The sequence below is a fragment of the Polyodon spathula genome, unplaced genomic scaffold (assembly GCF_017654505.1).
Source record: "Polyodon spathula isolate WHYD16114869_AA unplaced genomic scaffold, ASM1765450v1 scaffolds_732, whole genome shotgun sequence".
NCBI classification, from domain to species: Eukaryota; Metazoa; Chordata; class Actinopteri; order Acipenseriformes; family Polyodontidae; genus Polyodon; species Polyodon spathula.
The window spans coordinates 187,831-214,550 of record NW_024472221.1 but is presented as its reverse complement, the minus strand read 5'-3'; the positions used below and the strand labels follow the sequence as shown (position 1 = coordinate 214,550).

The window sequence follows — 26,720 nt, the reverse complement described above, 5'->3', positions numbered from 1 at the left end:
AAAAGTCTTCCATAGTAAAAGCATAGTGTAATAAAGCACTGTGAAAGCATGGTAAAGCATAGGTAAGTATTGCAAAGAATAGCGAGGTATGGTAAAGCATATTAATTAACAGAGTGAACCAGGGTAAACTATGGGAAATGCATGGTACAACCATGGGAAAAGAATGGGAAAACTGCAAAGATACTGTGCAAAAATACTGTTAAACTTTTATAAGGGAACAACGGCAAGTATACCCAAAAACCTCTTTAGACCAGAAAGATTTTCTGGAATGAGGCCTCCACAAGCCTGTGCTGTACTGTAGGGGAGATCATGTTAGCCCTTTGCATTAAATAGAGATTTCTCACAAGTGTGCAACTATAACCGTTCTCCATTCCATGAAGATGGAAATGCAACACAGCTTTGATAGCGGCTGGGTCTAGGCTGTATCTGTCAGGGCAGCACCTCAACAGCCTCAGTCTAAATGTGCTCAGGTAGGCCTCCCTGCCTTTCCAGTGCCTTAGTAGCCTGCCATCGCTCACATATCTGAGCTAACCACAGGTAAGCGAACACTCTCTCTGAAAACAGAAGCTCTTGGTGTCCCCTGACAAAGTCCTCACCTGAAGAACTGATTGGAGTCATATTAGAGAATGAGAATGCAGCGTTTCCATGCTGTCAGCAGTGGGCTTGCGAGCGGGTGGGAGAGTGTCGTGTTCCTCAGTTAATTGGTGGCTCACTATAAAACTGAGTCCAAAGTGATTTCTGTTACAGATAGCTGCAGTGGATGAGTAAGGACTTTAAATACTCTGAAGCACAATACAGCTGCAGCACAAGAGCAAGTCGGTACGGCTTTGAAATATCCTAACTAATATATTCTCCTGGTATAGAATCACTTTTCTGCTTCAGTCATCACATCCTGGTGAGTTATTCAAACCTCAGATACTTAAAGCACCCAGTGCGGGCTGCACAGATCTCTCAAACATGTCTAATCTCCAACTGCAGCTAGTACACCAAAGGGAAACCAAAATCGTAATTGTGTTTTAGAGAGAGATTCGCAATAAAACATAGCATGGAGTCTAAATGTCTAATTGTGAGCTGTATTCAGATCCAGCACTGTTCAGATCTTTAAAATACACCCGAATATGTTTTCCTCTCCATTACAGCCCCCCCCCATGCTATTACTGCTGATATGCCCAGTGCCAGCCGCTGCCCGCCCCAGCTTGGCTGCCAGCGTGTCAGATTGGCAGTCTGTGAGAAAACAAAATGTGCCCTCATCACCAGGAAAAGCGACCCTCCCTTCCCTGTGCCGTCAAGGGCTGGAGACTCGCAGCGCAGATCTCAAAACTCAATCACCTTCGTGCAAATTGAAAGCAGCCACAGAGGGAGATTTAAGGTCAACTTTTTTGGAAGAACGACCTGCTTTAAAGCATTGGCACCCTTTAGTCCCCTACATGTCAAACCGTATTGTGTTTTAAACGGTACAGGCAAGCTGTTCACTCCCTGCATTTGAAATCAGAAAGTGCTTGTGCTGTCTGCTAGTTAATTAAAGATCATTGGTCCCAGGCTGTTTAGTCACAATGCTTCACAACTATGCTATTCTCGCTATACTTCCATATCGCTGCCAGACACACAAAACAATCAGGACTACTATCTGTTCCCAATCCCTTGTGTTGTCATTGCTGACAAAGCTGTGGTCTGCTAATGATTCTGTTAGGGTTTCTTTAAGGCGATGCACCAGTATATAATCCAAATATAAGCAATCTGTGTTTCTTTCACAGATTCTTGCTCTCATTGATGCGATTTAATGGACCAAAGGATTGCCACCGCTACAACGTGAAATGAATCCTTAGAATGCTGTCTATTTATAAACAGAGCAGAGAAGCAGAACAAATCCTAGCTCAGAACAAGAAGCGCAGTGGCACGGCAATGAATCTCTTCATCAACGCTGCAGTGTCTCAGATTCATGTTCACTGACAAAGCAGATTTTGTTGGTTTATATTTACCAAATTTTGCTATAGGGCCCCACCCCCCTTGTCTACTACTTGCAGCAGTAGGAGGTTATACATGGCACTTCAAGCTCTGTTATAGCTTGAACAACAGAGCTTGAAGATGATATATCTATCTATCTATCTATCTATATATATATATCACACTTAGCAGATTGTTGCTAAGTATATGGAATGTGAATTGAATGTATTCATTGCTATATCATATTTCTAGTAATCGGGTAATGGTGTTAAATGACCATAAGCACTGGGTGTATTTAATAGATCTATTGCTACTTTCAATATGCTCAGATGAAGACAACATATCGAAACGTGTCAGCATATCTGTTTTTACCTTGATTTATTGAATAAAGTATGATTAATTGATAGACACATTTGGGATACAGACTTTTATTTAGCGGAAGTTGATCATTTTCACCCTCCTGTGAAAATGATCCCTCTGTTTGAATCTCTTAGGGTGAATCAGGGTGACTAAAGACAGCTGAGTTGGATCCTGACCACACCGGAGTTGTAATGAGACTGAAACCAATCTTTTGAGGTGCAGCTAAAAAACATTCTTTATTTCTTTCTTTCTGGGTTTTGTTTTTAAAGTAGGGGAGTGCTAAGGAACCCTCCTAATCCTAATTGTGAGCATTGTCCTGATGTGACTACAGACAGGGCTGGACTTTAAACATGAAGAGGGTTCTGGTCACAAAGTGACACCCAGGTGAAACACCTTTACCTTTAGCAACACCACAGGCGTGACCTTACTGTCACAGTGCGTCGCACCTTCTCACTGTAGCGCAGTGCTAGCACAGTGCACAGGACGCCGTGTCCTGCTCTCAGATTGCTCGGGAGTGGTACGGCTGCACTCAGATGGAAGTTCATTAGCATGACGTCATCTTCCAACTGGAAAGTTCAGTGGTTAATCACACCAGTCAAAGGCAGCTATTTGTTTGTCTTTGTTTGGTTGGGTGTATTCATTTAGGATGAAAGACTGCATATTTAGGTGAATGGGCTTGAACTGAAATATCAGTCTGCTGTTTTTCTTTTTTTTTTTTAGAAAGATCGAGTCATACCGGTTGAGGTCATGTCTCCAGAAAGTCTTTAGAATTCCTTATAAAAATAATTGAATGAGGAATTACTGGAGTAATAATGAGAACGTACAGTAGTCATTTCAATTATTAATGAAGATTGTAAGATGAACAAGGGTTTTAAATAGGCAGGGAAACGGCTCCACTACCCAAGGGGCCATGACTTTAAGCATTACGCAAACAGTGCATCATCTGTAAATGAAAAATGCCAGTTTCACCACAGCAGTTGTTCTACCTGTTAATAAGGAATGACATTTTGACCTCTCCCTTTTCGATAAGCAACGTGAAAACAGTCATGAGCAGTTTTTAATAAGCTGCTGTCTTGGTGCTTCAGAGCCTAACCTCTGCTAGATTTCATCTTGGGGTCTTGGAATGGGACATTTTCCACTGTGGATCTGCCTCCCCTGGTCCTGGGGTACTTTGAGACATGTGGCACTCAGACCACCCAAGACCCACTGCATTATGTGGGTCAGACATATGATTGCATGCATACTCCATTCATCGACGGGTATTAATTCAAGTTGCAAATTCTATCATTTGAAATGAACAATGACGTTCTTTTCTTTTTCTTTCATTGAATAAAAATGTCATTTATATAATTTAGGTCAGATTAATCACTGTCCAAAATGTTCTCAAGGAATTGAGATGCTCCAAACACCCCCCCCCCCCACCTCTGGACCAGCACCCCACTTGATGAAACTCTGAGTTGGTGTACCAGGTCCAAAGATGGAATTCTAGAACTGATTTGGCAAGCACAAGGGTGAATAAGTGAATAATTCTGACATTAGGTTATCAAAAGAAATGTATTTATGAGCATAAAGTGAGGCACGGTAAGAATGTAAGAAGTATCTCACCTGTCACAGGTATAGCGTGTGAAATGCACTGTGAGTCATGCAGCCAGGTGAGCTCAGCTGAGCTTTCTGGCTGTGCCAGGTTGCCAGTCTTGGCTGTGGATCCGATGGGTTGGGCGTTGCATTGGTCCTGACATTCACAAAGCGTCAAAACAGCAGCAGCCCCATTCTGGCCAGGCACCTGGTGAGGTAAAGCGGACATCTGCAAGTGGCCTTCATCCTCCAAGAGCCTCATCGACTTTCATTGTCGGGCTGCTGGGTGCGAAGAGACCATTGGCTTGGAAGCAGCACTGAAGCCTTTTCTGTGACGAGTTTCCCACGGTGACAGACAATAATTTGACATTCTAGAAAACCGGGTGTGACAGCGCACAGGCTCTGCACCTGGGTACACATTGAGAAGTGCGTGTTTTGTGGCTAACAGCTATCTTGGCTCAGGTGCAGAGGAACAGCCAGGGGCCAAGATGCCACATGCTCAGTAAAATGTTTGACTGTTTGTTTTATTGTTTAATAGAAAAGTGTGGAATGTGGCCAGATTGGAATTAAAAGATTGAAGTTAATTACCCCTGGCCACACCTTATAAAACAATAAAGAAAATGTTTGTGAGAGAGTGTGTAGGAGTGGGGAGTGTAGAGTGTAGAGTGTAGAGTGGGGAGTGGGGAGTATAGAGTGTGCAGCGTAGAGTGGGGCGTGGGGAGTATAGAGTGTGCATTGGGGAGTGTAGAGTGTAGAGTGGGGAGTGTAGAGTGTGCAGTGTAGAGTGTAGAGTGGGGAGTGGGGAGTATAGAATGTGCAGTGTAGAGTGTAGACTGGGGATTATAGAGTGTGCAGTGGGGAGTACAGAGTGTGCAGTGTAGAGTGTAGTGTAGAGTGTAGAGTGGGGAGTGTAGAGTGTGCAGAGTAAATTGTAGAGTGGGGAGAATAGAATGTGCAGTGTAGAGTGTAGATTGGGGAGTATAGAGTGTGGAGTGTAGAGTGTAGAGTGTAGAGTGGGGAGTGTAGAGTGTGGAGTGTAGCGTGTAGAGTGTGCAGTGTAGAGTGGAGAGTGGGGAGTGGTGAGTGGGGAGTATAGAGTGTGCAGTGTAGAGTGTAGAGTGGGGAGTGGTGAGTGGGGAGTGGGGAGTGTAGTGTAGAGTGTAGAGTGGGGAGTGGGGAGTGGGGAGTTGGGAGTATAGAATGTGCAGTGTAGAGTGTAGAGTGGGGAGTGGAGAGTGGGGAGTGAGTGGAGTAGAATGTGCAGTGTAGAGTGTAGAGTGGAGTGGGGAGTGGGGAGTGTAGAGTGTGCAGAGTAAATTGTAGAGTGGGGAGAATAGAATGTGCAGTGTAGAGTGTAGATTGGGGAGTATAGAGTGTGCAGTGTAGCGTGTAGAGTGGGCAGTGTAGAGTGGCGAGTGGGGAGTGGGGAGTGGGGAGTGTAGAGTGTGCAGTGTAGAGTGTAGAGTGGGGAGTGGTGAGTGGGGAGTGGGGAGTATAGAATGTGTAGTGTAGAGTGTAGAGTGGGGAGGAGTGGTATAGAGTGCAGTGTAGAGTGTAGAGTGGGGAGTGGGGAGTATAGAATGTGCAGTGTAGAGTGGGGAGTGGAGAGTGGGGAGTGGGGAGTGTGAGAGAGAAAGGAAGGTAAACACGGTAGCTTTGGGTGTTTTGGGGATTTATTTATTTTGAAGCTTTGTATATTTGTGAATATAAAGTGCACGAAAGCTCTTAAACTCCAATACCCAAGTCTGGGTTTGTATTGTTGACCAACCTTGACCATCCTGCATTCTACCACACTGGGGTAAAAAAATTATTGGATACTATAAATTTAAAAAAAGAGAAAAAAAAAGAAAGGATGTTGCAATATCTTTTAACCTAGACAATAAATAAATGATAAACAATGTGTCCCAGTCTGAGAGAGAGAGCTTCAGGACAGCGGCGTTATCAATCCAGCCTCTCTGTGAGCGATTCTCATTAAAACTGAAAGATCTGGGAGCAGAACCCCTGCAGGAGATCAATCCAGACATCAGGGGGCATTCTGGGATTGATCAGCTCAGCAGCCCCTAGGAAAATCAAGGTAATAATAATTGTTATGCCATTTTTTGTGCGTGTGGCATCATGTTCACTGTGTTTCCAGTCTGCTAATCATACAACAGAATATTGAATCAAACATCCAGATGAAATTCAGAATGAGAACATATCAGATTTCAGAAATCGACACTCAAAATACTGAAAAACGAAACAGAGCAAAATACTTTTGGGGTTGCACAATAGTAGCAATTGTATTGGCTTGTCATATCAGCCCAATTAATTAAATAGAAAGGCCAGGGCTGGAGGCAAACCACTAACCTCACTGCTCAAAGAGGAACGTCTTACCATTCAACTAAAGAACAACCTCTGGAGTGGAGAGGTAAGTATGTGTCTTATGCTGATGTTGTTAATATGAACTCAGCAGCCTCTCCTAGGAGAACTCCTCAAAGAAACCCTTGCAGAACCATTAGCACAATATTACAGCATAACCAGCACCAGCAACACAATGGATTTGGAACAAATACAGCACGGTGGATCCTGACACAGTGGCAGCGCACTGTTTGGTACTACAAGATTACCAGTGCATAGTCTGCGTTATACCATTGGGAATCTATTGGGAATCAATTGCATTGCCTAGTCCATAGAAAAATAACCATTGCACCGCCAGGATGATTGCCACTGCATTGCCTTTTGTGTTTTGTGATTGGACAGTAAGGGTGGGGCCTGAATCAGTGTAGTTTTGCAGCAATTTAGTTATGGTAAGTATACTAGTTCCACAAATTAAGACTGCACCATATATCATCTTTTAAATGACATTACAGTCTTTTTTTTGTACAGTAAATGTTTCTGTATCAGCATTGATTTGGAGCTCCAGTTCTCTGTTCCAGATCTGAACATTTTAATTATCGCCCTTAGTGACAAGAGAGGGGATAATATAGCTTGTCTGAGCCAATTAATAATCAACATGTTATTCTGGATTTGGAATGAGCCAAAGGAAACGTGCACGGCAGAAACAGAAGCGTCTGAAATCATCTGATTGTAATCTTTTAATAAAAGAAACGCCACATGCCTGCAAATGTATTCAGAATGGAACTGAGATGGTAATAATGAGACAGATGCAAGTTAAGAAGGACGTAGGGAGTCGATATTTAGGAATGAAAGTGCTCTTTACTGATGAAATTATTTTCAGCTGTTTTATTGAGTTATGAAGAAAATGTGTTAAAATTAAAAACTTCAGATGTACAATGATGTGGGGAGCAATGAAAATGGAACTCAAGCATATATTAAACAGCTATGGCCATAAGTTTTGCATCACCTAGAATTTTAGGCTTGAGACATAATTAAAAAAAACTATAGGAACATAGCTTAGATCTTTTATTTATCATCATGTAATCAAAGAAACTGCAAAATGATATTGCAAAAGTCTTAGATGTTAGATTTTGAAATGTCACATTACAAAGCGGTACGTAGTTCAATATGTTCACGTAACATTATTCAGCAGGTTTTGGCCATATATATATATACAGAGGAACATAAATGGAAGTTTTCTTAAGCTGAGCGAGCATGAAGCCACTTTGGCTTAGAAGTTGATTTCATGCACACCAGGGGAACAAGGGAATTCAACTGCAGTAGAAAGCTGTATGGATAGATACTGGTTACCAGCAAGCCAAGGGAACCGTGTACAGTTCACACGCACACATACACACACACACAGACACACACACACACACACACACACACACACACACACACACACACACAGATCAGCAGACGATCGATGCCTCACCTGTTTCTACACTGGCATCCTGGGAAGATGGAATGGCCAGAGGGGGGAGCTCTCTTCTCTCTCCTTTCTCCTCTGTTCTCTCTCTAGTTGGAAAGCAGCCTGGACTCCCATCTTAACCTTCAGGTCTGAGGAGGGACATGCAAAAGTAATGGAATGAAACAGAATGTATTAGACCCTGCATACAGGAATGCTGCCATGATGCTCACAGCTGATACATTTACAATAGACCGGATTTACAATCCCAGCCATTCTGTCATAATGAGATTAATGTTGCTGGCAGCTGTAGAAACAAAACCTCAATATCTTAATTGTATGATAAGTGTGTCCAACATTTACAACAGTCTCTGTTACAACAGGGGAGGATGTTGTTATGCCTTTAAGGAAACCATTGATTAAGGTTTTTAGTGTCCCACAATCACAGTCCATTTTGTATTATACTGTAATTCCTAGGCCATCACAAGCTTGTTTGCATTCCCTAATGGTAGTTTCAGCTTCTCCAGACTGACACTGTCTCCCTCCTGGAAGCTTTCTTGCCACCCTGGTCCTCTCTCTGTGAAGAGCAGGCCTCAGCTATTCCCTGGAGTTTATGAATGTCAACTGCAAACTGCAAGCTCCACCGTAGCTTACAGAATCAAAGCCAAATGGAAAAAGGATCTGCTTTATACAGGGAACACCTATGGAGATAGTACTTTCAACATACAGTGAAGGCCTATAAGGTAACCAGCTTCTTTTGGTTGTAAAGAAAGGTACGTCATTATTAGATGACACAGGGAGTAATACTGAACTGTTCTGTAATGGTAGCAGTATATTTTAATAAGGACAAAAAACACCTTTATAAGGTATAATGATAAAGTCAACCCATTGTCCTTCAGCAGTCGTCCTTTTAGATTATGAATCCGGAAGTGCTCAGTTATAGATTATGAATATGACCATTTTAACACTAAAAATGAAAAGTGCAGAAATGCACATTTACCCGTGCTGTTTTTTAAGCTTGGACTAAAGATTGTAAATATGTAAATCATAGCGGTATGCCATTTTTAAATGCTTTCGTTTTCTTTATGTTTTTCATGATATTTTCCATGGTTCTGCGTAGTTCTGTAATCTACAGTACAGTATACTGTCGTTCACTGTGATCACAGGTGTAGAATGCACTTTGTACTGTACAGTATCCTGCGTGAGGGAAGAACAGTAAGCAGTCTTTGGAAGTAGGGGGACTACATCTTGAATCTTACCTAAGAAAAGCCCTGACATTAGGGTTTTGGCCACTGGGGCATTAATACTGCTGCTTGTGTGTTTTTAGCATCAACCTGTTAATTAGCACTGTGTCCATTGTGCCAGGCTGTGCTTCAGCTGAGCCGCAGAGCTGTACTGTACAAATCGAAGAAGCACCATTTTTCACAGTGCAATCGAAAGCATCATTCTGAGTACAGAGCATTGAAAAAAGAACAAAGGAATCAATAGCTTGGTTAATCATTGAGCACAGTCACAGGGAATCCTTCATAAAGCGTTGGCTGGCAACTGCATCCCAGCTTCAGGCATTTATATTGCCCTGGACTGAAGCACTGCATTGTAATGTTTAACCCTTCTAATTCTAAAGATGAGGAGCCTCCCTTTACAGAACGATGATTAGGGTACTATTGTATTCCCCTAATAAACCATGGAGGGACCATTAGCAAACCACATCAAAACCCCACTTCCAGCTGTACTGTGCATTGACTTTATCTAACCTGCAATACTGTAAGTGTTTCTGTATGTAGGTAAGGAAAGACAACAGCTGATGTGCATTGCTGTGCTGGAGGCTTGCTGCAGGGCTTGGGGTTTAGATCGTGTGTGTGTGTGTGTGTGTGTGTGTGTGTGTGTGTGTGTGTGTGTGTGTGTGTGTGTGTGTGTGTGTGTGTGTGTGTGTGTGTGTGTGTGTGTGTGTGTGTGTGTGTGTGTGTGTGTGTGCTCGAGAATGTGGGAGTGGGAACCCTGTAGTGGTGCTCACACGAAGTTATTCAATATTTGAAAACTTATATTAAGTTCACCCAAACTTTTCTTTAAATTAGGATATACGATGAAGAGAGCGACAGAAGCAATATGGTGCATCATTCAAAAACAGTGCTTTTGGTTGAACACTCGTTGCATAAAACTGGTAGTTTTATTCGCTATCGAATGTTGCTGAAATCTCTTCAGAAGCCAACGGTGCAAACTTTAAGCAAACGCTTAGTTAATGTTGCCCTTAGTTCTTTTTAGCATCAATTTATACAAGGCAGTCGGACCACATCAGCTATAGTGAGCCCGACCTCGTTAACTGAATCCAAAAAAAAAAAAAAAAAAAACAATGTTATGGAAGCAGTTGTAAATAGACCACTTACAGATCAGAGAATTTACCTGGTGGACAAAGTCGGTAACTGCAACTTCAAAGTGAAGTCAATTCTTTTCCATTTAATTTAAATTGATTATATTATATATATATATATATATATATATATATATATATATATATATATATATATATATATATATATATATATATATAGCGCCTTCATACCACAGTATCTCAAAGCGTTTTACATGTCGGCTAAAACTGACAGTCAAACCCTAAATTCACACCAGACGCGTGACATACCACGACTCCTTATTCTTCAGCGTTTTACCACTATTAATCCGGTATTGCGGGAAGGTTTCAGCCAAGCTTGTTTTACCATACTTTCCCCGATACATTTATTCTAAAACAATGTATCGAAGTAAACCTGTGACTCCAGTAACGTGACAGCTAGAAGGAATTGTCTTTATTATTGGTGTTGTATGCTGTGTACGCACCGGAGCGCACTGCGTTTTGATTCGGCATCATTTACATGGGCTTCCAGTATCGATTAGCCATATCTTGCGGTAGCTATAGGAGGCGTGTATGTGTAGCTTAGGGTACTGAGAGCAATCGTGTGCTTGCACTTACCTGGTAAACTATCTCTTGCTATAGAATACTGGCTTGTTTTCAAAACAGGGAATACGTCAGCATGCAATCGGTATGTTTTAAACGTGTCTGTCTGACCCCTGCCCGTAGCTGTCCGGATATACTGTCGTGCGTCATTGAAGCTATCAGCCCACTACACCTGCGCGCATTCCTGGTCTGGTTAGGTTTGTCAAAAAAGGGACTTTTTTTTAGCGAATTGGATAGATTAAACATATCCGCTTCTAAAAACAGGGGTTTGAGAACACACATTTACACCTACCCAAAAGGGCACTGTCTTTTCTTTTGGGAACGTCATAAAGAACTGCCTTTAATAAACATGATTTGAAAATGACGAGTTTGACACAAATATCGAAAAATGAAGCAGCCTACCTGTGCGCGCTGGCGAGACAGGTTCTGAAAAATACTGCCATTCAATGTAATGGAATTATGAGCGCCTGTATCACGATATGAGCCCAGATTAGACAGCGGTCTCTTAAATAAGTGGTAACGACATTGCACAGCCATTTGCGGCTTTCTTTACAACATGCTCCGCATTCAGATGCGGCTCACGATGCAAACCCGCAGCATTCCAGTTTCCCACCAGGTCCCACTTTCATCCACAGCTTCGGAAGGGAGGAGTTTATCTACACACTGCACAGTTCAGTCACACCCCTCCCTGGCCCATATACACTGTAGCCAGCTCCGAGAAAACCTTCAAGGAAGCAGATCTATAATCGCACCAGATCAACACCGCAGATCAAACATGTGCTGTCCCTCTTCTAAATCTTAACACCCAAATACAACACCTCTCTCTCGCTGTATATACAAGGCTAGAAGAAGAAGTGTCTCGCCGGTTGGCTGTCTTGCGGGGATTCTGTTTTTTTTTTTGTTTTTTTTTTGCTGTCCTTGTTACCGTGGATTTGATTTCTAAAATGTGCGTGGAGAGTGCTGGGTGTGAAATCGAAGGCTGCAGTAGTTCGGACGAGGTGCAGACGCTGTCTGGAAGCTTGAGCCCCGGCTTGAAATCCAACTCCGATCCTCACCCGTACAAGACCGGGCAGAAGTTCAGGGCTGCCTTGCTGCGGTGCAGGTCGCCCGTCGCCGCCGCCGGGATACTCAGCATTGGGAATGTGTTGAATTACATGGACAGATACACAGTAGCAGGTAAGAAGGAACGGTTCACCATCTCCTATCACGGGTATCAATAAGGACTTGGCGCAGTACTTGAAAACGCTGGTGCATCAGGGAAGGCAGGCGCTATTACATTAGGTTCCTCGTCGTGACATGTATATAATTAGTATAACAATATATATTTATACTAATTATATACTAATTATATACAGTCAGTTAAGTGGCTCATGTAGGATAAACAGTATTTATTCATTTAAAATACAGTACTTTGATTTAATGGCTTAATTTTATAATATCACGTTTGTTGTACTTTATTCAATAGGGTTCAGTTTAATTTCTTTAAAAATGAAATCTGGAACATCAGAAGGATTAAAAGTGGTTGAGAATTTGGCAGGAGAAACACTCACCAAACTTATTTTTATATTATTATTATTATTATTATTATTTTATTATTATTATTATTATTATTATTATTATTATTATTATTATTATTTGTTGTTGTTGTTGTTAACATGCCTTTAACTTGAAGAAAAAAAGTTCTTTGTTATATTATTTAATTTGGTTAAAAATGTTCCATGAGTGCAAATTCGAAGTATAGGTTCATGTATAGGTTTCCACATGTGCAAGATATCCAGTGGTTGTTTTATATTACGTGTTGTGCCGTTATGTAAAATTGCAGTACCACAAGTTCCTCGACTGTGGGAATATTTAGGGTTAGGATTGTAGAATGTACTGTAAACGATTATTATTATTATTATTATTACGTATTTATTTTTTAAATTATTATAAAATATGTGTTTGCTGTATGATATAGCCTCCCGGTATACCTAAAACCAGACCCAACAGAATTTGAATACTATTATCATGGACAAGATTATCACAGGAGCACGACACTGTAGTGAGCGTGTTTATTTGGTATCCGTAGATATGGGACGCATCGGCTTACTATTGAGTGATTGAGAGTGTAATTTAAAAACTACCACGTTCCACTGAGTATGCTGTTCACATACCTGCATTGTTAGCCAAATTATTCATAAAAACAGAGGGGGCGCCTTTGGTAAACATTTTATACAGCTTGTCTAATCCCCCAAAGATTTGCAAAACAAACGCGAAGTCTGGCACAGGTGAATGTAAAACAAGGCTAATTATAACTCCGTGGTGCGCAGGTGTGAGGCTCGTTGTCATTGTACAAATAACAAAGATTATTTATGTCTGAAAGCACTCGAGTTTGCGTTGTCAAGAACGCACAGCTCTGTATTAATTGCAAATTCCAGGGTGGTTCGCGGCATGGGTTGCCTCTTTTTGTGCACACCTGGGTATATAGTATTATTCTGCTCACCTGTGTATGTGTAAACAAAAAAAAACGGTTTTAACCCCAACCTCCTACCCCCCCCCAAAAAAAAAATATTGAGAGGCCAAATAAATATTCTACTTGCTCGTGGTTTGTTTCCATTGTGTACGTGGTCGTAGTTGCAGCCGTGGTTTCCATAGAAACTAGAATTCTGTTAACCGTTTAATTTTTCATGAGTTTAATTAAAAAGTTCCACCGACTACAATGGTAACACATTAGCTCATAGCGTCGTGCTTTTATGAATGGATCGAAGTGTGTTTTTTAAATTACAGTTGCCAAGTATAAACTGACAGCGCGCATGTGTGAGAGTTTGAGACGCCGCAGAACATTAAATGAAATAAGTGTGTTGGGTTAGTCCTAATTAAAAATGCGGCTGAGCAACCCAATAGCCCTTTCTCATAACGAGAATGTTATTGATTACCAGTGCAGCCCTGTAATTTATTATCACTGCTGTGCCGCTGCTCTCTGCCATTTCGAGAGCGACATTACAGTCTGTACCCCCAGGAAGAGTCGGTCTGTGTGGCTTTGTTTTTTTTAAATAAATGTAATATACAATTGCCTATGTTAAATATTTGGTTCTATCTTCTTGTTGCATTGTTTTTTTTTTTTAAACTGGATGCCCAAGCTGTGAATGTTTAAGATGGTAAAATGCTTGGAGGTATCTTCGACGCTTAACATAGCCAACATATTATTATTATTATTATTATTATTATTATTATTATTATTGCAAAAGAGTGGCCAATGGACAAAAATAACAACAATTTTGTAATACTTTATTATAATGTATTTTAAAGGGACTGGAATACACTGCAGTAGGGTTGTATTTTTGAAAGGTACCTACACGTAATGTGGCGAAAGACTTTTTTAATCCACTGCAGCTACGCCTGTTTACAGCTACGCGGCAGCAAGACATACATTTCACCGCAGTGAATCAGCGGGAATGTGGACGCATGCATGATGTTTTATTAAAAAAAAAAAAACAGCAGCGCATCCCATACAGGTCCTGTGTAAATACAGCAGTGAGAGCGCTGGCGGTGAAATGTGTTGCAGCTGAATTAAATTACGGTGTGTGATACCAGGGCAGGCTTTCTGCCGTTGCAGCCCAATGGCCGCGTAGTCGTTGCTTTGTATTCTTCCGTTACCCTTGCTAGCATTGCTGCATACTGAAACGGATTTGATGGAGCTGGGTTGCTAGTTCCGTGCGTGCTTTTTCAAAACAGGTGAGGTGTTTCACTGTGAGCTTAAAGTCATGGTTTGCTGTTATACAGCAGTAACGGTAAAAGGAGATGGAAAAACCCATACCTTTTCATGCAGTGATATACAAACACAAGGCACACTAACAGAACGCAATTGCACAGTGATGTACAGTCACTTCCAAAGCTCACAATACAGAAGGTGGCGAGTAAGGGCTATTATAATTGTCAGGGATTCAGTTTCACAGCAGGGAACTGACAGCTTCATGCACTACACAGCATTGCCATGATGTTCATGTCCCTTTTCATCATAAAAGTTAAGGGAAAATGTGTTTTTTGCTTGAGTGTGTGGACGCTTGGCATACAGTATATGTGTGTTGTCTTATGAGCGAATTGCTGTCTATAACCATGTGCTTTCAATAATTGAATACAAATAGGCAAAAAGTGTATTTTTGTTAGTTTATCTCGGCACTTTGTGTCAGTTTTATTCTAGCAATTCGAAGTACCGTGTGAGTGCCAGTTAGTGTGCTGCTGTTTCAGGTCCACACTGTGCAATCTTAGTTCCAAATCCATGTCTTGCTGTAGTCTGCTAATAGTTCTGCTATTTCTTAACTCGGAAATACACCCATCTAGTCCGATCAGCAAAAACTACATTCTCAACGCTTTCACTTCCACCCTGTCTGTTGAGAATGATCCTGTGAGCTTTGGCAGCAGCTTCCAGTCGTTGCCCGCGTTTCACACGCTGGCACAATATCGGTCTAAATTCTTGTGACATAGGCTGGGCGGGCAGTCCGGCTTTGCACAGTGCATAACATTGCTTGTATTGCATGTGTGCTGTGAGAGGGAGGGAGGCTGCAGACTGTGCTGCTCCACAGCCCCTGGAACAGTAGTGAGGTCAGCAGCTTCTAGAACAGTTGACACTAGCAATACAGTGCAGTGCTAATGACAGTGATCTGTAGTAGTAAAGCATAGTGGTACTGAAGCACATTGCTAGCACGGTAAAGCACTGTGAATACACAATTCAGTACAAGCAAGCCAGACTTCAAAAATTACCATTCACAGCATGAAATTGAAACACCAAAATGCTAAAAAGACACTGTTATCTTCCCATGGAACAGTAAGAGGATTACCAGAATGGATATTCACTGATAGGGACTGGGGAAATAATTTTTTAGGCGAGATTTGCAGAGCAATTATTCCAGTCCTCCCCAGGCTCCTACAACAATAAGGTTAGATGATTTGAACCAAGCATAGAGGTGTCTGGGGTGAGCAGTGTGTTCATTCAGCGGCGTGACTGGAAAGAGTCCCACTGGCTTTGAAAGAAGAACTGGCTGTCTCCCTGGTCTTTAGGGATACAGTACGTGGAGTTTGTAATCCCACACCTGCCTCAGTAGGGGGCTGAGCTAGAGCGCTGCAGAGAGCAGACTGAAGAACCAACCACTTCACTTATCTAGGCTTGACAATGAATACAGTGCACTGCACTGAGCAATGGTAGCAGTGCTGTAGTCTGCAGCTACAATGAGGTTGCACTTGTGTTCATGTTTTCCTATTTTGAGGCAGCAATGGAATCACAATGATATGATCACACTGGTAATCCATTGCAATACCATGGTCCCACACAAAACCCAGACAGTGTGCTACCATATCATGAAACATGGTAGCAATATATGGTTTGTACACCAGGGATATTTAATAACTTTTACAGAACGAGGTAATGTCTGCAGTATTCTATGGTAAATGTATAGCAAAGGTTGTGGAAGCATGGTATAGACATGGTAAACCACAGTACAGGCACGGTATAAGCATGGGGAAACCTTTTACTGTGAACATGTACAGTGGTAAACTTATTTGACAAACAGCCCACTGGCTCTGTAGCTTCTGGTAGACGTGAACAAATAAAAAGCATGTGCAGCACGGCACTTTGCTTTTGAGTGGAGAACATTTCCACACCACAGGAATATTCCTCCAGGCCAGGGAAATACAAACACAGAGAGCAAATCTAAAAGAGTACAAAAACGAAATTCAACCAAATCTGTCCATCAAGGCAGACAAACATCCACAATGTGTTTTCAATCTTTCTTTTTTTTTTTTCTTTTGAATGCGGTGTAATTGCAGACGGATCCCCACCTAATTGAAAAATATCTATAATAAGTGGTGCCGTTGTAATTTCCGACCCCTTAAATAGAGCGTGTGGGAAACTGTTTTTAGCAGTTCAGGTTTGGTGTGAGGGAGGGCTGCTCCGGCCTCGCCATGTGTTTTTAAGTGTCAGTTTGGAGACGCCACTGTTCCTTAACCACTGGGAGGGTCACAGTTCAGCAGCAGTGCGCACCCCCCACCTCCAGACAATCCCTATGCAAATGCTGCTGAGATTCGAGGATTATATTGAAGTCCAGTCTGCATTATGGGGGGGGAGGTGGCAACGCCTTATCCTCAGTGCCTTCTGGTACCCCCCACCCCCATCAAAATGCACCCTATACTGATATATATTATATATATATATATATATATATATATAATATATATATAGTCTCCCACCAGAAAACGACGGACTTATAAGATGGTCTTTTGCTGCCTGACTAGGGTAAAACAGATCGATTGGTACGCAGAGACAGCGCCATGGTCTCTGTCCCTGTGTGGCGAGACACACGAAGTCTGTGTACTTCAGCGCTATGTCAGGCAGTGCAGTCCGGGACTGCCCCCTTTCGGGAAAACAAACGTATCTCACCTAGGGTGTGAGCCCACACGACAGAAAGCTGTAATTAGATTTCAGAGCTAAATCTCTCATTAGTCTTGGCTATATAACTGACAATGGACATACTCTGTAAAAGGAATATGAGAATGTATTGCATAACGGAGATGACCAAATGAATGCAGTAGCACTTGACGTCAGAGGTTTAGGGGTTCCAAAAGCCCAATTTACCTTCGTGTCCCGTTTAAACACTTTGACACACTGGGACCCTGGTGTTGGGCACCCTATACTGTACAGGAGTTTCTGTCCTTCCATTCATAGATCATTTGATGGGGTTACCAGGTTTACTTTACTTACAAAAGATGTATGTTAATGTAAATAAATGTAATATGGTACAAAATATTTTCAAATTAAAGAATATTTGAACATGAAAAATCATGTCTGTCCCAGCACTAGTATAGATGTAGGGTTTTGGGAAAATTAAAATACAAAATGAATTCAGAACGTTTCAAACATTAAAGCCCTCATCAGCTAAGCTGCCACGTAGTAGACTGAGTAATCCGTGAAGCTTGGAGTTGAGGTGCCAGTATGTATGTCACGCTTTCCTTATAACCCAGATCCTGCCGCTGCAAATAGGAAACGGAGCCTGTCGTGTTCGGGTCACAGAATGAAGCAGTGACAAGCAGGTTTCACTGGGGCGGGGCTTCCTGTTTCCCTACAGCTGAAATGACTTTGAGGAATGTGCTTGGAAACAAACTGGACTGCCAGCCAGGCATCTGCAAGGGGCACAGCAGGTCACAGAACGTCGTAAACAGACACCGAGGAATTCTATTTAAGTGTAAAACTTTATCATGGGACGCAGCAGCTGTGTGTGTGTGTGTGTGTGTGTGTGTGTGTGTGTGTATATATATATATATATATATATATATATATATATATATATATATATATATATATATATATATATATATATATATATATATACATACAGCACATATGCCTGTTCCATGTGGGTGATATTGCATGACACTTACTCTGAAAGGCTCCCTGCATTCCCTAAGGGCTCTTCTCATTCATAACTGGCATTGCAGCTGCAGTGCTTTCGTTGCAGCGATTGCATCACTTTAGGAACCATTGAAAGCAGAGGCTCCTTTTTCCTCCCTCAAGCATTTCAAGTGGTCCCTACGGCCGTTGTATTGCTCTTACTCAACCTGACAGAGAGTAAGTGTCTAAATCTTGATCCAGAGAATATCAATTGCGCTAAAATCTGACGTTGCTTTTATGTTACATTTAGGTTTTATGCAATTGTCACAATTTCTTTCTCCCATCAGTATATGTATATATTTTAATGATGTAAGCATATAATTCAGCTAAAAGGCATTAAGCACCTTTAAGTTAGCTGTCAGCTAGTTAGTTAGTGACTATCAGGTCCTCGTATGAAAAAAAGCTTACAAAGAAGACAAAGCTGTGAGAGAATGTAGAAACACAGCCCAGCCTCCTATTTCAGGATATATTTATGATTGTGGGACACTGCGCCTTTAACAGCAGAAAACCAAGTTACCAGCAGCCAAGCAGCAATGTTTACAAACAGTCCTCCCACAAAGACGAGCCAAGAAATAAATCAGTAGTAAAATATGCTCGACGCACCTGGTAAAACTTGTCGAACAAACCCATCACCTGTCAGATAGAGAGCCTGTATGATATTCTAATCCAACGCCATCACGCAGCTCCTAAACTAGAAGGTGTGGTTGGATGAGTATTGATGTACCAAGAAGAAACAGAGTCCTCTACATGAAAATAGATAAGCATTCTCTTATCCAGTATCCCTATAGTTTCATCCACCTGTTTTCCGTTTTAAAATTGCACTTGCTAGCCCTTTTAGAAAGTGCTGTCCAACCTCTTTTCTCCAGATAGTGACCACAGATTCCAAATCGTGTACTTGAAGTTTTTATTGATTTATTTTTGCATCGGAAGCTTTCAAAGTCCTGTACTTTGTGTTGGCGGAGCGACTATCCCAGTAAAACTGCAAAACCAGTACATGCAGTCTCACCCTTTTAAACAATCCCATTACCGTAGTATTACAGTACTAACAGAACCATTAGCAGACCAGCACTTATTACTGCTACAGTAACACAACACCTGGTACTGTACCAAAGTACTGCAATAGAGGATCACTGGGTATTGGTTAATACAGCTGTGTTAAAATGTTACCACTGTGGTTATATTCCACCAAAAGCTACCCCTTAGTACAGAAGCATTGTACTTCCGTTGAAGAGCCTTCAGTAAGTGTTGTACTAAACAGCTTCCTACAGGGGTATCATCTTGACCTTCACCTGCTAGTCAGGCAGTATAACAAAGACACGAGGGTTGATGTTCTGGAGAATCAGGTTTGCTGACTACTGTATCATATTCAGAAAGGGAAACGTTAGAATGCAGAGCTTGGCTGCTGTTTCTGTCCGTGTGTAGTGCCAGCAGGGTCAGTGAAGGGTACAGCAGACTGTTTCTGCTCCTCAGTGTGTAGAGTGCCAGCAGGGTCAGTGAAGGGTACAGCAGGGGTAGGCACGGCACAGGGCTTCCCCTTCACTCTCCTACTAACTCAGCAGCAGCCTGCAGGCTCCATTCCCTGACAGGCTAGTTGCATAATACAGAGAAACAGCTTCATTTTCACTGTAGCAGCCCTCCACTATATCTATATCCTCAATGAAGGTGTTTGTTTCCTTTTTTTGCATATATCTAGGGAACCGCTTATCATATTGTGGTGAAACCTGGTAAGAGCATTCTTTAACACAAGTTAATGAGGATATCAGGACATTTGAAGACACCCGTCCATTCATCTGACTTGCTTTTTATCTACATGCTGTGGGTGATGATGGTGCTACATTTCCGTGACACTGACAGCTCTAATCATGTATTTCCAGCTGTGGTGAGCATGATATACTTGTTTCATGTGCACTGGAAAGAAATGCAGATTTAAAATAAATATCTGAACTGAAAAGCGGACTCAAAGGACTGGAGTTAGGAGCTGTTGCCCTTTTTGGAAAGCAGCTCCAATTAAACTCATATGGAAGTTTATTGAATTGGCATATTCCTTCAGCGGCTGACAGTTTGGTTCAGCTGTACAGCTGTAATTTAGGATCTACACAATTGCACTTTTAAGCACAGTATTAGATCAGCATTTTGTACCCGCATGGACCTCCCAGAACTACATTTTCCACCATCCTCCTGTTCACATATGTAACCGAGATGGATTCACCAGTGAGCAGGAGGATGATGGGAAATGTAGTTCTGAGAGGTCCATGCGGGTACATAGGAAGCCAGCTTGAGGCAGGGAACGCAATTTAAAAGTTTAAAAAAAGCGGTCAAAAAGTTACACACATATACAATACACACACCTTACGTAAACAGTTGTAGCAACACATGGGAACATGTAACACAATAAACTAAAAAGGTCCTTTAAGCTTTGCTAATTGGCTTAGCACACTTCAGGTTGCACATTCATTGCTAATCTCTCTCGTTATTATGCAATTATTCTGTGTTGTTCAGTGCACACTACTGACTTCAGGACTTCATTTTAATACACCAGTTTAAACTTAATCAGCAAGATGCAGATAAATCTGGGTACGGTTTGATTTGTAATCACATTCAAAATAATCTTTTCCTTTTCCAGGCCACTGAGAATAACACAAGACCAGCAGTAAGACATTGATATGAGCACATGATAAACAAAATCAATAAGGCAAAGACACAAACTGTTCCGTACCTGTTCCACCATTGACGTTCCCAGCTGCACCGTTCTACTGTGAATGGCACTGATGGAAACTCAAATCCTACAAAACCCTCCCATCACCACGTTTGATATAGTCAACTGATTATTCTGCGTGGCATGCAGACGTATTTCATTAATATGCAACTACCCCTTTATTGAAGTTAATTTCCATACCGTCAAGAGGTATGTAATAGGGTGAGTGTGTGTATCCACCATTAGAACTGTGGGTTCATATTCCATTTGCGTGTTGAGTTGAGTCTTGCATTGGTCGTTTCCTGTTTTAACTAATGTTTGAGATGTAAAATGTAAAGCATGGGATTTTAAATTTGGGATTTTTTTCCGCGGCTGCTATTTTCTTAATAGCTGTTTATGATCTTCAGTACAGGGCATGAATCATTGCATATCAATCAGATAGCTAGTTAAGCATTACCGGTTTTGTTTCTGCACCCATCATACAGCTTGTCGTGTAGCAGGCGCAGGCACAGGGAGCGGGGGTTTGGCTGAGCAGAGCTGAGACTCCTCCTGGACAATGTGAGTGACAGGTGTCTGAAGCAGCCCTCACAAGACCTGCAAGAGATCAATAGGGGTCTGAGAGAGGGGGGGGAGCTGGCTCGCTCAGCTGCATCTTTCATTAAAGCGACAGTCTCTCACCACAGTCTCATCCAGTTTCCTCAAAATAGCATTTCTTGTAATTATACAACACTCAATGGTCATATATGAGGATACAGTATGTGATAAGGAAATGTTTCAACTAGAAGTCTTTAGAATCTTACAGTAGTGCTGTCTTTATTAATTTCAGAAGTGGTGAATTTAAACAGGGCGCGCGCACATGTAATCGCTAGGTTACACACGGCTGTTGTAATTGAAGGAGACAACGTTCTTATTGCTATGCTCATAATACATTTTAAAGCCTTGACTACTGTACATCTTTGATCCTTCTTGTTTATTTTAATTATAAAGGGGCTGTTTAGAGGGAAACTGTCTCTCATAACATGGAAGTCAGCTGTGGATTTCAGTAATGACAGCTCAGTGGATTGTGGAACAGATATATTGCATAGTGGATCTGACGCAGTAGCACACTGTCTGGTAAGGATTAGAATACCAGTGTGTGTTATGAGATCATACCACTGGAATATGAAAATAGAAAACCATAACCATTATTATTATTATTATTATTATTATTATTATTATTATTATTATTATTATTATTTCTTTCTTTCTTAGCAGATTCCCTTATCCAAGGCGACTTACAGTTGTAAACAAAGTATCACATTACAGATAAGAGCAGTTACGAAGTACAGAACAATCAGTAGCAAATCAGATCAAATTCAAATAAGAGCAAAATAAAGAATACAGTAAATAATTACATTTAAGAGTGAATTCGACTAAGAGCAGTTAAACATAGTAAAAATATTTGCTTCTAAGAGTAAGTTCCATTAAGAGCATGTAGTAAGTACGATAAATGAATGAGAATGATTTCAAATAAGAGCAATTACAAAAAACATGAGTACGGTTACCTATAAGAGTAAAATCAAATACAAGATACAGTTATAATTAAGAGCAGTAGGAGACTATGACAAGGTATGGAGCAGTTCAGTGCCAGTACAAGCTGATGCAAGTACTGGTACAGTTGGGTGCCATATAGTCCATTATAGTCGAGAGTTGTGAAGTTTACGGGAGGGAAAAGACAAAGTGGGCAGTTTGGGATGAGCTGAAGTGGACGGATAGCAGAGGCATGGAGGCCGGCCGGCCAGGAGGGAGTTGCAGTCGTCAAGGCGGGACAGTACCAAGGCCTGAACTAGGAGCTGGGCAGAGTAGTTGGTGAGAAACGGGCAGATAGTGCATATGTTGCTGAGAAAGACCATTGTCTCATGGCACTGCCCTACAGCACCCTTGCCTCTTAGTTCAGAACCTCTGCCATTGTAGTGCCACTACACCATCATCACAAAGAACGAGACTGGAGACTGGAAGGAACTTGCCATTCTCTCACAGATAACTCCAGAAAGCCTGGGAAAGCTTCCTGAAACCAGCACATTCTTGTGGTTAACCCTTTGCAGGCTGCAGCCAAAGTGTTGTGCTGTACAGGAAGCTAGGGTGGGGCTTTGGGAGGCAACAGCATGGCATTGCAAGGACATAAAAAAAAGTCTGTGGGCAAAGCAACCTGTAAATAAGTTTTTAAAACCCAGCCTCTGGGTAATTACACCCAATACAAACTATCAATACTTTGCAGAGATTATGTACGTAGACTATTTTTTTTTTTATAAAACGAAAACTATAGGGGTATAAATTCCCTAAAGTGGTTTATCAACATGAGTCTGTACTTCAAAAACTGGCAATGCGTGTGTCGTGCCCCCCCCCCCCCCCCCCCCCCCATTTTGCACTTTTGGAGGTGCAAATGAATAGCAAAACTCACTACAAAGACTCCATAACATAACTGGCTGTTTCAAAAATAAACCTCACACTTTTCCATGGAAAGCAGATGCTGGAAGTTTTGTGTATTGAAAGATCAAGATTTACTGTTGCTGCCTCCTCTATAGTGCTTAACGCACTGCTTTGTTTTGACATTCCAATCGCTACTCTTTTAATATTTTGAATTAACTAATTTTGCTTCATAAAGTCGAGTGAAACTTGCTGAATAAATTTCCGTTAACATATTGAATTGCATACCGCTTTGTAGTTCTCCATATACTTAATGGATAAACTGACAATTGTAAAAATGTGACATTATGAAATCTAACATGAAATACTGTACTGGCTTCCAGGAGGCTTTTGCAATATCATTGTGTAGTTTCTTTGATTACATGAGGTTAAAATGATCTCAATCCTCAAATTCTAGGTGGTACTAAATGTTTGGCCATAGCTATAGAGAACACTGCAGAGTCACCAGCTAGCAGGAATTAACTAAAAAAAATGAATATGCAAAAACAAATATAACGATTTGTAAATCCAATATGAAATTACAGAATGGCCCTTGCTATGACACCTCCCTCTGCTAAGTGTAGATTAACTGGGTTTCAGCACAGCATGCTAAAAGAAAATATATATATATATATATATATATATATATATATATATATATATATATATATATATATATATATATATAGCATCTTGTACTGCAGTGCCCTGCTCTGAAACGTGCAAGGTCAGTAACACTGAGACAGCCTGCCAGATATTGACAGAGAGAGAGGGAAAGATCACAGTGAAGGGCAGCCAGTCATATTAGGAGAGACCGCACTCTTAGAATGCAGTGTTTCACTTTTTCCGTTCAATTTAATCTCAGATTCTTTGCTGCTGGTTTAGTACCTGCGTAAATAGTTTCGTGGGGATATTGTTATCAAAGAGCAGGCCTTGTTGGCTGTCAGATTTTCTCATCCCAATGATGAAGACAATACAAATACAGATCTAATAGTTTAACTGTAATTGAAGTATTATCAGAACAGAGATTTTGTTGACCGTCCAGTTTGTTTACAGTATCCAAACACAAAAGACCCGTCCAAATCTTTGTCTAATTTTAGCACAGAGACATTAAATCGGCTGCTTTCACAGACCCTGATTGCCACTAATCAAGAATAACTTCCCTAAAATAACATTAGGTAGCCCTAGATCACCGTCAGATTCGATCGCCTAAAAATATATCTTTATTGCCTTCTTAAATAAAACTGTCAATTATTATTATTATTATTATTATTTATTATTATTATTATTATTATTATTATTATTATTATTTTTGAAAGAATATGTTCATTATCAACCCAGAAGCAGCCATGCATATAATTGAACTGCGGCAGACTGACAAGAATTTCACTTGAAGTAGCTTCAGTTTGGCTAATCTGTCTATGTTGAAGCAAGCTGTGTAAAATATTAATGTTCTTCAGGATGGCGGATCAGAGGGACAGGAGAGGGGAGTAAAGCATGTGCCTCCGTGCTGAGCCCAGGGAAGCGTGATCTGTAATATTAATGTTCTTCTGGGTGGAGGGTCAGAAGGACACAGGCGAGGCAGGTGCCGATCCCTCAGTGCTGAGCCCAGGCAAGCAGGAGCTGCAATTGCCCCTCTTGGAGGCCGGCGACTGTCTGGTATAAGGTTGGCAGGTGCCTGGTGCTTCCACGAGGAGATGCACAGTGCCATCTGGTTTGGGGTCCCCTCCCAGCAGGACAGTCCAGGAATCCCACTTGTCATTATTCCAGTCAGTCTGCAGCCTGTAGACCTGCCTGATTAATAATTACAGCACTGCAGCAAAGACAGGGAGGCAGCGGCATTCCCCTTCCATTTGCACACCATCACAAACTTAGGGCAAGAATTTTAGCTCATGCCTTCCTCAGCAAGCATCTGTTCGTTATTGTCTCGCACGGATTTAGCAGTTTTGCAGGCAATTAATTCATATCTTGAAACGCACAATCATAAAAGGCCAGTGCCAGCATAATTCACATTTAATCCCAATCCATTTGCGGTGTCATTTCTATGTGTTTATATGAGGCAGCTGCAATGTCAAGTCAAAAAATATAGAGCAAATTTACTACAATAGCAAATGAAAGACAGCAACGTTTTTTTTTTGTTTTTTTTTAAAGGCTGGAAAGTATACCATGTGATTAAGACTTTTCAATGTTTCATTTTGGTTTTACATTCAAAATTAAGGCTGTACTCACTTGGAAAGCATACTAGGTAACATATGGTGAAATAATAATAATTCTTCAAACTTGGCTGGGTGATTAAAAACCATTATCAACTGCCTGCTATTTTAAAGTGTCCTCACAATTCTGTTTAACTAGAATTCTTGCTTGCCTGTTTACTACATATACACAGCTTAGTTCCTGCATCCTGCTTTAGCAGAAGGAAAGCTGACCAGTGTATTTACCTCCCCCAAAGAAATCCAGATGGCTACAAGAAGACTGCAATAGAACTGTATTTTGTGAATGCATTAAGTGTATAAAGCTTGCATGCACCTTGTATCAAACACACTGTAGAAAACAGTTGCTCTGCAAATCCTAAAATCGCAAAGCAGGAGACGGTATACCTAATTCAGCTGAGCTTCACGTCAAATCATGACTTGTCAAAGCTTGGATTGTCAACAGGGTTTTTTCTCAAGCCTTTCCACATGCTATTTGAGATTATAAAGCATGTATTTCATATTAGTAACCACATGGTATTAAAATCTAAATAGCTGCCACTTAAAGATGAAGAATCCTTTAAGCTCAAAGTGTAAATCTCAGGTTTAGAAGCTGCAGAGTCCCACAGTCAGTCTAAGTGTGACAGACAGGCAGGTACCTCTGTGAAGCCACAGATATTTTCTCAATACCCGCTGGAAATTGTTTCATCACAATCGGATAAGCGCTTCACCTCTCCTTGACAATAATATGTTATACAAGAAAAACGTTCCTTAATATATAAAGCAATGGGGCACTACATCATTCTGGGTGCAGTTCTACTGCATTCTATAGAGCTGCCCTGGTGAATACCGATCAGCGACTTGAACAGAGGATTGCAAACCTGCACAAGCTTCACTTGGCTTTACCTTCAGATTTGCTGTGCCGTAGTTTTTTTTTTCCAGCAGCAGATTCCTTTGACATTATAAATCCTCAAAACGACCCTGACCAGTCAAATTACCGCCTTCACAGAACCTTATAAAAACACATATGACGTCTTCATATTGCATGGAAAATTCGATTTTCTCTTAGAAATCATATGATCTAGGGTTTTTTTTTTGTACCTACAAAATGGATGAGAAACACCTGACATATGTGGCACACACTTGTGTGTGAACAGGCTCACGTTACTGATTACTTTAATATGCTGATTAAATCACTGATATGCATTTGTAATAGGCATCCATTTACATTTTATGTCTGTTTCAGTCACGATAGGCAAGACAGTACTTTTAAAGAAGCCTGGCAGTTGGCGCTTGGTTGGCAGGTGCTTCTAGACTAGTCTCCAGAATCTCAGAACAATTTAAACATGTCACAG

At 41.2% G+C, this 26,720-nt stretch overlaps 1 protein-coding gene and 1 long non-coding RNA gene across 3 annotated transcripts in view; one reads left to right on the top strand and one right to left on the bottom strand.

Annotated features, from left to right (window-relative positions):
- Positions 1-5,462: 5,462 nt before the first annotated feature.
- Positions 5,463-11,108, bottom strand: LOC121308533. The gene is made up of 3 exons (XR_005948520.1): positions 11,019-11,108; positions 7,694-7,818; positions 5,463-5,939 (listed from the first exon to the last, which is right to left on the bottom strand). It is a non-coding gene; the product is annotated as an uncharacterized LOC121308533 (long non-coding RNA).
- A 452-nt stretch (positions 11,109-11,560) lies between these two features.
- The window catches only part of spns2 (spinster homolog 2 (Drosophila)), a 65,911-nt gene continuing 50,751 nt past the window's right edge, over positions 11,561-26,720 (top strand). For both annotated transcript variants that reach the window (XM_041240983.1, XM_041240982.1), the window contains exon 1: positions 11,561-11,792. In XM_041240983.1, the coding sequence (XP_041096917.1) occupies positions 11,561-11,792 (232 nt within the window). The remainder of the gene's footprint in view (positions 11,793-26,720) is intronic.